This window comes from Copadichromis virginalis, linkage group LG1, assembly GCF_057382275.1.
Source record: "Copadichromis virginalis isolate Kocher_CV1m ecotype Utaka linkage group LG1, C_Virginalis_male_GT1.1, whole genome shotgun sequence".
Classification (NCBI taxonomy): domain Eukaryota; kingdom Metazoa; phylum Chordata; class Actinopteri; order Cichliformes; family Cichlidae; genus Copadichromis; species Copadichromis virginalis.
The window spans coordinates 4,068,539-4,080,398 of record NC_140618.1 but is presented as its reverse complement, the minus strand read 5'-3'; the positions used below and the strand labels follow the sequence as shown (position 1 = coordinate 4,080,398).

At 42.5% G+C, this 11,860-nt stretch overlaps 3 protein-coding genes across 3 annotated transcripts; 1 reads left to right on the top strand and 2 right to left on the bottom strand.

The window, feature by feature from the left end:
- The first annotated feature begins 306 nt into the window (after nucleotides 1-306).
- On the top strand, nucleotides 307-1,600 carry agrp (agouti related neuropeptide). The gene is made up of 3 exons (XM_085430709.1): nucleotides 307-520; nucleotides 839-936; nucleotides 1,041-1,600. Exons 1-3 carry the CDS (start codon nucleotides 382-384, stop codon nucleotides 1,230-1,232), a joined length of 429 nt encoding a protein of 142 aa, XP_085286835.1. The 5' UTR covers nucleotides 307-381; the 3' UTR covers nucleotides 1,233-1,600.
- Nucleotides 1,601-1,938: 338 nt separating this feature from the next.
- Nucleotides 1,939-3,947, bottom strand: LOC146718168 (chymotrypsin A-like). Its single transcript, XM_085430825.1, has 7 exons — nucleotides 3,857-3,947; nucleotides 3,285-3,388; nucleotides 3,118-3,197; nucleotides 2,856-2,934; nucleotides 2,590-2,770; nucleotides 2,251-2,384; nucleotides 1,939-2,168 (listed from the first exon to the last, which is right to left on the bottom strand). Exons 1-7 carry the CDS (start codon nucleotides 3,906-3,908, stop codon nucleotides 2,007-2,009), a joined length of 792 nt encoding a protein of 263 aa, XP_085286951.1. The 5' UTR covers nucleotides 3,909-3,947; the 3' UTR covers nucleotides 1,939-2,006.
- A 5,763-nt stretch (nucleotides 3,948-9,710) lies between these two features.
- Nucleotides 9,711-11,577, bottom strand: LOC146718167 (chymotrypsin A-like). Its single transcript, XM_085430584.1, has 7 exons — nucleotides 11,487-11,577; nucleotides 11,250-11,353; nucleotides 11,083-11,162; nucleotides 10,821-10,899; nucleotides 10,555-10,735; nucleotides 10,192-10,325; nucleotides 9,711-9,944 (listed from the first exon to the last, which is right to left on the bottom strand). The coding sequence occupies exons 1-7, from the start codon at nucleotides 11,536-11,538 to the stop codon at nucleotides 9,783-9,785; spliced, it is 792 nt and encodes a 263-aa protein (XP_085286710.1). The 5' UTR covers nucleotides 11,539-11,577; the 3' UTR covers nucleotides 9,711-9,782.
- Nucleotides 11,578-11,860: the final 283 nt, after the last annotated feature.

Below are 11,860 nucleotides of genomic sequence, written 5' to 3'. Positions count from 1 at the left end.
GAAATTTCAACAGATTTGGTTATGCATAAGAATAATACTCTGCTGGTTCTAATCTGAAAAAAGAAACACCTGGTGCTGAAATTTATAACTAACACACTCAAACTTATGTGCTGAAAATAAAGAGAAATTCACAAACCAGCAGGTTAGTTTATTTCACGTGGGATCAGATCATATCTGTTATCAAACTTATTCCAACAAGCTCCAAATCCAAATCTTGTTTGGTAGAAAATTTCACACATGTTAGTTGTCTTTGTATCAACTAATGAAGGTTTTTGAATGTCTGTGTCTGTTTTCCTCCTTCAGAGACTCTTGTTGGAGAAACTGAGGATTGTGGGAGTTGTGGTGCAGGTTTTTCTTCTTCTTTTGTCTGCCAGCAGCAGGATGTTTGGCACTGTGCTGCTCTGCTGTTGGTCCTTCGGTCTGCTGCCGCTCGCCTCCTCGCTGGTTCATGGAAACTTACCGCTCGATGAAGGTCCTGTCGCTGGACGTCGCACTGAAACCTCCTTCCTATCTGAAATCGGTCAGTAACATCTCTTCATTCAGAGAGCTCCAACCACTGTCTCTCCAACACACCACGGTTGGCAGGATTAATCCGTTTAACAGTGGAAGCATGAATATTTATAGATAGAAAAAGTAGACCTCTGAACATGTAGTTTTCTATTTTGTCCCTATTTTTTTTGTTTTACATCACATCTAGTAAGCCCAATCTTTTACATTTGACTGCAGTTATTTTGAAGTATTTTGAAATTGATTTTTCACATTCAGCAGATTAAACACAATGGATTACGGTAAGCAAAAAAAATGCAAAATACATTCTGCTGTGTTTTCTGATTTGCAGAAAGAAGTCAAGTACCTGACCGCATGCACGAGCCTGCCCTCCTCCCTGTGGACTCTGTAGAAGATCATTTTTTGATGGATACAGGCTCCTATGATGAGGTGCAGCATTTAAACCAGCAGTTTACTCTTTACCTCGTGACTCCCTGTTAACAGGTTTACCTTAACAAAGTGAATTCATCTGCTTGCTGCGTTTATGTTTGCAGGACACATCTGCAGCCTTACAGCTGCAGGGTCGGGCCATGCGTTCACCTCGTCGCTGCATCCCTCACCAGCAGTCCTGTTTGGGCTACCCGCTTCCCTGTTGTGATCCCTGTGACACCTGCTACTGCCGCTTCTTCAACGCCATCTGCTACTGCCGCCGAGTTGGCCACGTGTGCCCCCCAAGACGCACCTGATAACAAGCTGCTGTGATGAGGAGCGAAGGCAGAGACTCATACAGCAAATATGATCTGTGATCTTTTTGTTTTGTGTCGCATTAAATGTGCTGTAATAAATAACTGATGAGGACAGTGTGTGTAATCATATCAGTGTAACCTGAAGATGTGAAAACACATCTCTATATATCTATCTATATATGTATATATATAGATATATATATTATATATGTGTGTGTGTGTAGATGCATATGAATTACTGAATGAAGAAAGACAAAGAAATCTATGTGTGGATTGTGCTTTAATCTTGTAAGCAAGTCAAAAAGTGATGCTCACAATCATAACTCTTAACTATATCTCTTTCATATTAACGTGTGTTTCTTTATCAATTAAGGAGCATAAAATATTTGGTTTTTTACCATAAAAAATAGTTTTTATTCACTGCTTCTAGTATTTATGTATAGCTAGGCCAACCTGATCCTGGTGCTGCTAAACACCAGGCAAGTCCAACGTAATAAAACTCTTCTGGAGTTCACCACACTTCATTCACCGAATGCTCGATGTCTTAAAATGAATTTCTACAGAAGAGTTTATTTTGGGTCATTTGTCCATTTTTGTCAATGAATACATTAATAATGTTTCTTTAATAGTTGTGATAATTTGTCTGGTCACATAATAAAAACATGAAGATGAATATTAAGGAGAAAAAGACACGTTCTCGAGCAGGTCATTTTCATTGTTTCTGTGTTTTATTGAGGACTAGCTTGGTGCTGAAACCTCTCATATGTGACATGCTCAGTTGGCAGCGATGGTCTGGTCGATCCAGGCACGCAGCTTGGTGACACGGGCATAGACTCCAGGAGTGGAGGTAGAGCAAGTTGAGGTTCCCCAGGACACAATACCAACCAGAGTCCAGGCTCCAGATTTCTCACAGACCAGAGGACCACCAGAGTCACCCTGAGAAATAACACATGGATTTTTAACACAATATAAGAAGCTCAGGATCAGTGCTTCTGTAATTGATGGAGGTCCCACTCACCATGCAGGAGGAGGCTCCGGAGGCTCCAGCGCAGATCATCAGATCAGTGATTTTGCTGCCCCAGTAAGACTGGCAGTTAGTGTTGGTCAGCAGGGGCAGGGCAGCCTGCTGCAGACGGGGTGGTGTGTTGCCAGCTGCAACACACACACAAACACATCAGACATTAGAGACTTTTTTATCATGCTCTATCATTCCTCGTGTTTTAGCACAACTGTTAAAGCTCCACCTGGTGGTCTCATTACAGTCCAAACCCACGTATATGTCTATCTAATAATTGTTTAACCGATCAGTGTCTACGAGGACATAATAACAAAGAATAACAGGTGGGTGAGCTCTTACCGTTGTAGCGGGTCAGACCCCAGCCAGTGGTCACACACTTCAAGCCTCCGGGGAAGTTGTCGGAAGTCTCGGCCACACAAACTGGGGAAATACGTGTGCCCAGTTGGGCAGGGGTGGCCAGCTTGATGAGTGTGATGTCGTTGTTGATGGTGTAACTGTTGTAGTTGGGGTGCCTGAACACCTGTTGGGAAGTGACATCGTTATGAGCGGCCAACAAACCCTGACATGTAGCTATGCGATGAAAGCTGATGCAGTGTTTCACCCACCTTGCCGGGAGCCAGGGTCTGGATGTTCTCGGCACTGGAGGAACGGTCGTGCTCTCCGAGGATCACACGGTCGGAGGTCCTGCACAGAAAAGAACAGAAGCATGTGGGCATTTCTGAGATCACCACATTACCTGAAAACTGTTTTTACTTAGTTTTATTCTACCCCAGATACACAGCAATGCCCTCTAAACAAGGATTCTCCTCATCAAACATGACTCTACGTCTTAATTGGAGTTTTCAGTCAAAACCAGCTTAAAGTTACCTGATGGTGCAGTGAGCAGCTGTCACCACCCAGTTCTCATTGATGAGAGAACCACCACAGAAATGGAAGCCGGTGTAGTCCTGTTACAGCAAAATGAACATCAACGGTTAGACATTTCCATCTGATTGTGTGGTGAGCTGTGACAGCGTCTTTGTTTCTTCATTTACCTGGAGGGACACCTGCCAGGGCCAGGAGTGAGGCACTGCCTCCTCACCGTTCACAATGCGGGCGTAACCGGTGATGACAGGACGGATGGCGGGAACTCCGCACCCTGGTGACATCAGAACATCAGGATTATGCCATTAATGAAAATAAAATTAATGTAACTGTCACATTGGCACTAACTGTAAAATTAAACAAATGTTTCTCTCTAATGCTGATCTGCTTAAAACATAATGACACATATACGCCACACAGATCTCTCAGCTGGACCAGATTGTTTAATCCACAATCTGAGAGCTACTTTTCCACAGTTAAAGTTTTATTGTATTTTCATATCATGTTGCATTATGTGATTAAACTGATATAACGCTTTGATTTCCCCATTCTTGAACATTTTTTTTATACCGTCTTCTACTTTTTCTTTCTTCGCATGTAATTCTTAACGTAAGTCAATAAACGAGTCATTAAAATGGAAAAAAAGGAGAATAAATTACAATATATCCGTCACTGCTTCGAAAAAAGACAATTTACAACATGCTTCACCCAATGAGCTATAACCTTAAAGAGTTTGTCTCACCGTAGGCGGTGCCAATGAAGGCGAGGCAGGAGAGGATCCACAGGAAGGCCATGGCTAGATCATGTCAGGGCAACCTATTGGAGGAGCTTTTATACAGCAGCAGTGTGATGTGATTGGATGGAACCAGGGTGGTTACATCTTATCTGGACAGTGGGAGTTTTAACAGGTGATGCTGACAAAGAGCTAAGTTTGATTTTCCAATGTGAGGGACCATGACATTTACACGTGCAGCTGATTCACTGTAAAGGAGTGAAAGAACTCCTTGACTGAGGCTAAAAATAAAGATTTACATCACCATTGACTAATCTTTTATTTTATATATATATATATATATATGATGTAACTGACAGTGTGCTTAATGAAAACATCTACTGTGTGTTATTGCTAAGAAAGAAAGGGAGATGTATTTAAATATTTTACTGAACAATATTTAATTTGTTTTTTTCTCCAAGGTTTAGACTTTGAAATAATCCTTCTTTATTTAGAGTGGAAATTTCAACAGATGTTACCCACTTCAGTTATACATAAGAATAATAATCTGTTGGTTCTTATCTGAGGGAGAAAAAAAACACCTGGTGCTGAAATTTATAACTAACATACTCAAACTTATGTGCTGAAAATAAAGAGAAATTCACAAACCAGCAGGTTAGTTTATTTCACGTGGGATCAGATCATATCTGTTATCAAACTTATTCCAACAAGCTCCAAATCCAAATCTTGTTTGGTAGAAAATTTCACACATGTTAGTTGTCTTTGTATCAACTAATGAAGGTTTTTGAATGCAGAGAATGAATAAAAAATGCGACTTGGAAGTTTTGGCGTTCCCCCTCTTTCAGGTAAACTGAAGGCTGTGTCTGTTTCCTCCTTTCAGAGACTCTTGTTGGAGAAACTGAGGATTGTGGGAGTTGTGGTGCAGGTTTTTCTTCTTCTTTTGTCTGCCAGCAGCAGGATGTTTGGCACTGTGCTGCTCTGCTGTTGGTCCTTCGGTCTGCTGCCGCTCGCCTCCTCGCTGGTTCATGGAAACTTACCGCTTGACAAAGGTCCTGTCAATGTTTTGAAAAAACAATGTTGGACTCTTTAGTTTTCTCTTGTTCCATCCCCAATCAGACCTGGAGCGACATGTTTAGCCGCATGTTCTCCTTAAATTGCTGGCTTAGTGGTGTCCATAAAACGATGTGGGCTTTATAGATAATTGCAAAACTTTCTGGAGGAAACCTGGTCTTGTTAGGAAAGACAGCATCCATCACACTTTGGATGGAGCAGCTCTCATTTATAAAAATCTGGCCAAAGTTATTAAATCCCCCAAAATGTGACTATTCAGAGTTGGGAACAGGAAGCAGAGTTACAGTCTTACATGTTCTCTGCAGCCTTTCTCCTCCTGTTATCCCCCTAAAATCCCATCCCCTTAGAAACTGTGTCAGCTCCCAAACACCAAAAAGCAAACTCGAAATTTGCAAGATAAACATGAAAAATTACAAAGAAAGACTAATACAGTATCCACATCTGCACCACAGAGTAAAACAGTGAGATGTGGAATATAAAACATTAGGTCTCTCTCTTCCAAGTCTCTGGTAGTACATGACTTTTTCAGTTTTTCAGTTCAATTCAATTTTATTTATACAGCACTAAATCACAACAACAGTCGCCTCAAATTGCTTTATATTGTAAAGCAGACCCTACAATAATATACAGAGAAAAACCCAACAATCATATGACCCCCTATGAGCAAGCACTTTGGTGACAGTGGGAAGGAAAAACTCCCTTTTAACAGGAAGAAACCTCAAGGAGAACCAGGCTCAGGGAGGGGCGGGGCCATCTGCTGTGATTGGCTGGGGTGAGAGAAGGAAGACAGGATAAAGACATGCTGTGGAAGAGAGACAGAGGTTAATAACAGATATGATTCAATGCAGAGAGGTCTGTTAACACATAGTGAGTGAGAAAGGTGACTGGAAAGGAAAAACTCAATGCATCATGGGAATCCCCGGCAGCCTACGTCTATTGCAGCCTGAAGGGGCCTGAAAACTGAAGGCTCTCCCTCCCATTCTACTTTTAAATACTCTAGGAACAACAAGTAGGCCTGCAGAGCGAGAGCGAAGTGCTCTAATAGGGTGATATGGTACTACAAGGTCATTAAGATAAGATGGGGCCTGATTATTTAAGACCTTGTATGTGAGGAGCAGGATTTTGAATTCTGGATTTAACAGGAAGCCAAAACAGGAGAAATCTGCTCTCTCTTTCTAGTCCCTGTCAGGACTCTTGCTGCAGCATTTTGGATTAGCTGAAGGCTTTTCATTGAGCTTTTAGGACTTCCTGATAATAATGAATTACAGTCGTCCAGCCTGGAAGTAATAAATGCATGAACTAGTTTTTCAGCATCACTCTGAGACAGGATATTTCTACTTTTAGAGATGTTGCACAAATGGAAGAAAGCAGTCTTCTTTTTTTTAATTGTTTATTTTATTTTCATTTACTGAACACGGGACAGACTTGACTGGGGAAAAGAAAAGGGAAAAAGAAAGAGGGAAAGAAAAAGAGCAGGGAAGAGGAATGGTGATAAAGGGCAAAAACCAACAAAACAAACAGACAAAAAATACAGATATCAATCACCTGGATCACCTGTTGAGAAAGAAAAAAGAGAAAACAAGCAAAGAAAAAGAGAGCAATACAATAAACAACATCATGATGATATATGGGAATATAACAGTAAATACTAAATATTAGACATTATTGTGCAGCACATAAGATCGACAGTGCACAGTGTGCTTTGAGGTAGGAGCCAAAAAGGGTGTAGTTTGTGTGTGAGCACCCGTGTGTACACCTGTGAGCATGAGCGTGCTTGTATTTAAAAGGTTCCTTCATGTAATGATCTGCTAGAGGGGGTGTGGGGGGCCACAGCCCCGTCCTCCAGGGCATGAAGCAGGTATGGAGGAGATCCAGGCTCCAGATATCCAGAGGCCCAAAGAGCAAAGGAGACCAAGGAAGACAAGCAGCCACCGGGAGTGAGCTGGTGCGTACCTGGACGCCCATCCCCGGACACAAAGAACCACCAATGCACTGATGTCTGAGGGCGTCTGCCACTGGCAGGGGGAGTGGTGGGGGGAGATAGGCCTCCATGGAGGGCCTGAGATGTCCCCAGAGAGGTGGCGTCTGATACCCAACCTGACATATAGACACAAACAAACAGGCACACACAGATACAAACATCCATTCCCACCTTCCTGCTCTCATATGCAAGTCTTACATACTTGTTTAATATGTGCGTTGAAGGACATGTCCTGGTCAAAAATGACTCCAAGGTTCCTCACAGCGTTACTGGAGGCCAAGGTAATGCCATCCAGAGTAAGAATCTGGTTAGATACCATATTTCTAAGCTTTTCAGGGCCGAGTACAATAACCTCAGTTTGATCTGAATTAAGAAGCAGAAAGTTAGCGGCCATCCAGGTCTTTATGTCTTTAAGACATTCCTGCAGTTTAACTAATTGGTGTGTGTTATCTGGCTTCATGGACAGATAGAGCTGGGTGTCATCTGCATAGCAGTGTAAATGTATGCTATGTCTTCTAATGATACTGCCTAAGGGAAGCATGTATAATGGAAACAGAATTGGTCCTAGCACTGAACCCTGTGGAACTCCATAATTAACCTCAGTGTGTGAAGAGGACTCTCCATTTACATGAACAAACTGGAGTCTATTAGATAGATATGATACAAACCACTGCAGTGCAGTACCTGTAATACCTACAGCATGTTCTAATCGCTCTAATAGGATATTATGGTCGACAGTATCGAACGCTGCACTGAGGTCTAGCAGGACAAGCACAGAGATGAGTCCACTGTCAGAGGTCATAAGAAGATCATTTGTAACCTTCACTAAAGCTGTTTCTGTGCTGTGCTGAGCTCTGAAACCTGACTGAAACTCTTCAAATAAGCCTCTGCAGATGATCTGTTAGCTGTTTGACAACTACTCTTTCAAGGATGTTTGATATGAAAGGAAGGTTGGAGATTGGCCTATAATTAGCTAAGACTGCTGGGTCTAGAGATGCTTTTTGAGTAAAGGTTTAACTACAGCCAGCTTGAAGGCCTGTGGTACATAACTGATTATTAGAGATAGGTTGATCATATTTAAGATCGAAGAATTAATTAATGGCAGGACTTCTTTGAGCAGTTTTGTAGGAATGGGGTCTAAAAGACACGTTGATGGTTTGGAGGAAGTAATTATTGAAGTTAACTCAGAAAGATCAATTGGAGAAAAAGAGTCTAAATGAATATCAATGGTACTAAGAGTAACTGTAGATAATATGACATCTGTGGGATGGTTATTGGTAATTTTTTCTCTAATGACTAAAATTTTATTTGTGAAGAAGTTCATGAAGTCATTACTAGTTAACGTTAAAGGGATGGTTGGCTCAACAGAGCTCTGACTGTTTGTCAGCCTGGCCACAGTGCTGAAGAGAAACCTGGGGTTGTTCTTATTTTCTTCAATCAGTGATGAGCCACTTAATAATTGATCAACAAATCGATGAACTCTGCCTTACAGAAACCTGGTTACAGCAGGATGATTATGTTAGTTTAAATGAATAAACCCCCCACGAGTCATACTAACTGTCATAAACCTCAAAGCACAGAGGTGGCAGCAATATTCCTGACCAGCTTATTAATCAACCAAAGACCAAGACAGACATTCAATTCATTTGAAAGTCTGATGCTCAGCCCTGTCCACCCCAGCTGGAAAACTCGGAAACCAGTCTGTGATTATCTATCGTCCACCTCGGCCTTACTCAGAGTTTCTGTCTGACTTCTCAGACTTTTCATCTGATTTAGTGCTCAACTCAGATACAATAATCAATGTGGGTGATTTTAACATCTTCTTCTAACATATAGTATAGAAACTGAACATTTAGTGGTGTTTCCTGAAAACCCTCTCTTGTCTGAACATTTCCTGATAACGCTGGTTTTTATATAACAGTTTATATAATAAAAACCTGCTACCACCGCCGAGTTGGCCCCGTGTGCCCACCAAGAGGCACCTGATAACAAGCTGCTGTGATTAGAAGCGAAGGCAGAAACTTGCACAGCAAATACGATCTGTGATGTTTTTGTTCCGTGTTGCATTAAATGTGCTGTCATAAATAACTGATGAGGACATGTTGGAATAGGTAGGGAGGAGTTGTCTTTCCTTTCCTCACAGGGAGATGTCCACTCCTGGAGATGTAAGATGAGCCAAGGGCTGGACTACGTCGCAAATAAGGGAGAAGCCAAGTCTAAACAGTGGCTACGCCTCAACTTTTTAACCAGTCATATTAGAATTCTGTTTGTGTGTCTCATAATAAAAGTGCTTGCTGCTTGTGTGCAGTGGCCTTTCTATGTCTGGACAGAAGGAGGTCTGTGGCACCTTGTAAAATTAACTTGAAACTTGTAATTAACTAATTACATTAACTAACTGTGTAATACATTTTGAAAACTTATACTTTGAGTTTATTTGTCTTTTCTCAAAAAGAAAAATAACCCAACAGTGTGTGTAATCTGCTCAGTGTAACCCGAAGATGTATTTATACGTGAATCACTGAATTAAGAAGGACAAAGACCATAAAAAAGTTTTGCTTTTCTCCTGAACACAAAGGGTTAGAATTATCACTACTAATGACTTAGGTGCATTTTAAACTGAGCCAGACTATTTGTTATTCGCTGCTTCCAGGATTTATGTATGGCTAGGCCAACCTGATTCTGGCACTGAGGAACACCAGACAAGTCCAACGTGACAAAACTCTTCTCGAGTTCAACACATTTCATTCACCAAATGCTCGATGTCTCAAATGAAAATGAATAACAGGAGAAAATGACACCTTCACGAGTAGGTCAGAGTTTTTCAGATTTTCTGTGTTTTATTGAGGACTAGCTTGGTGCTGAAACCTCTCATATGTGACATGCTCAGTTGGCAGCGATGGTCTGGTCGATCCAGGCACGCAGCTTGGTGACACGGGCATAGACTGCAGGAGTGGAGGTAGAGCAAGTTGAGCTTCCCCAGGACACAATACCAACCAGAGTCCAGGCTCCAGATTTCTCACAGACCAGAGGACCACCAGAGTCACCCTGAGAAATAAGAATAAATAAGACATTATAAAAAGCTAAATGGTAAATGGACTGGTTTTCTACATTATCTGAGCACTCAAAGCACTTTACACAACTTGCCTCATTCACCCATTCGGCCACGCCCTTTTGTCAATGCTCTTTTGATGCATCGGAGCGCAGCTTTGTATGTTGCCGAAGGATATTTGGCATGCAGACTTTAGCAACCAGGGCTCAAATTGTAATTGTAATTGATGGAGGTCCCACTCACCATGCAGGAGGAGACTCCAGAGGCTCCAGCGCAGATCATCAGATCAGTGACTTGGCTGCCCCAGTAAGACTGGCAGTTAGTGTTGGTCAGCAGGGGCAGGGCAGCCTGCTGCAGACGGGGTGGTGTGTTGGCAGCTGCAACACACACACAAACACATCAGACATTAGAGACTTTTTTATCATGCTCTATCATTCCTCGTGTTTTAGCACAACTGTTAAAGCTCCACCTGGTGGTCTCATTACAGTCCAAACCCACTTACGGTATATGTGATTGTTTGGAATGAATCCCTATCTAATAATTGTTTAACCGATCAGTGTCTACGAGGACATAATAACAAAGAATAACAGGTGGGTGAGCTCTTACCGTTGTAGCGGGTCAGACCCCAGCCAGTGGTCACACACTTCAAGCCTCCGGGGAAGTTGTCGGAAGTCTCGGCCACACAAACTGGGGAAACACGTGTGCCCAGTTGGGCAGGGGTGGCCAGCTTGATGAGTGTGATGTCGTTGTTGATGGTGTAACTGTTGTAGTTGGGGTGCCTGAACACCTGTTGGGAAGTGACATCGTTATGAGCGGCCAACAAACCCTGACATGTAGCTATGCGATGAAAGCTGATGCAGTGTTTCACCCACCTTGCCGGGAGCCAGGGTCTGGATGTTCTCGGCATTGGAGGAACGGTCGTGCTCTCCGAGAATCACACGGTCGGAGGTCCTGCACAGAAAAGAACAGAAGCATGTGGGCATTTCTGAGATCACCACATTACCTGAAAACTGTTTTTACTTAGTTTTATTCTACCCCAGATACACAGCAATGCCCTCTAAACAAGGATTCTCCTCATCAAACATGACTCTACGTCTTAATTGGAGTTTTCAGTCAAAACCAGCTTAAAGTTACCTGATGGTGCAGTGAGCAGCTGTCACCACCCAGTTCTCATTGATGAGAGAACCACCACAGAAATGGAAGCCGGTGTAGTCCTGTTACAGCAAAATGAACATCAACGGTTAGACATTTCCATCTGATTGTGTGGTGAGCTGTGACAGCGTCTTTGTTTCTTCATTTACCTGGAGGGACACCTGCCAGGGCCAGGAGTGAGGCACTGCCTCCTCACCGTTCACAATGCGGGCGTAACCGGTGATGACAGGACGGATGGCGGGAACTCCGCACCCTGGTGACATCAGAACATCAGGATTATGCCATTAATGAAAATAAAATTTATGTAACTGTCACATTGGCACTAACTGTAAAATTAAACAACATGTTTCACCCAATGAGCTGTAACATTAGAGAGTTTGTCTCACCGTAGGCGGTGCCAATGAAGGCGAGACAGGAGAGGATCCACAGGAAGGCCATGGCTAGATCATGTCAGGGCAACCTATTGGAGGAGCTTTTATACAACAGGGATATGGTGTGATTGGATGGAACCAGGGCTGTTATAGGCAACATTTTAGCAGGTGATGCTGACAAGCTGCAAAGTTTGATTTTCCAATGTGAGGGACTAAGACTTTTACATGTGAACCATCTTGAGGTCTTCTTGAATTCTTCTCTCAGCCTTCAGTGCTTCTCCAGCTTTTCGTGTTACCTCTTTCTGATGGTGCTGTCATTCAGTATTGCTTTGTCTGTCACTACAACTGTCTTCCTCTGCTTGTCCATCACTACTATGTCTTCTTTGTTA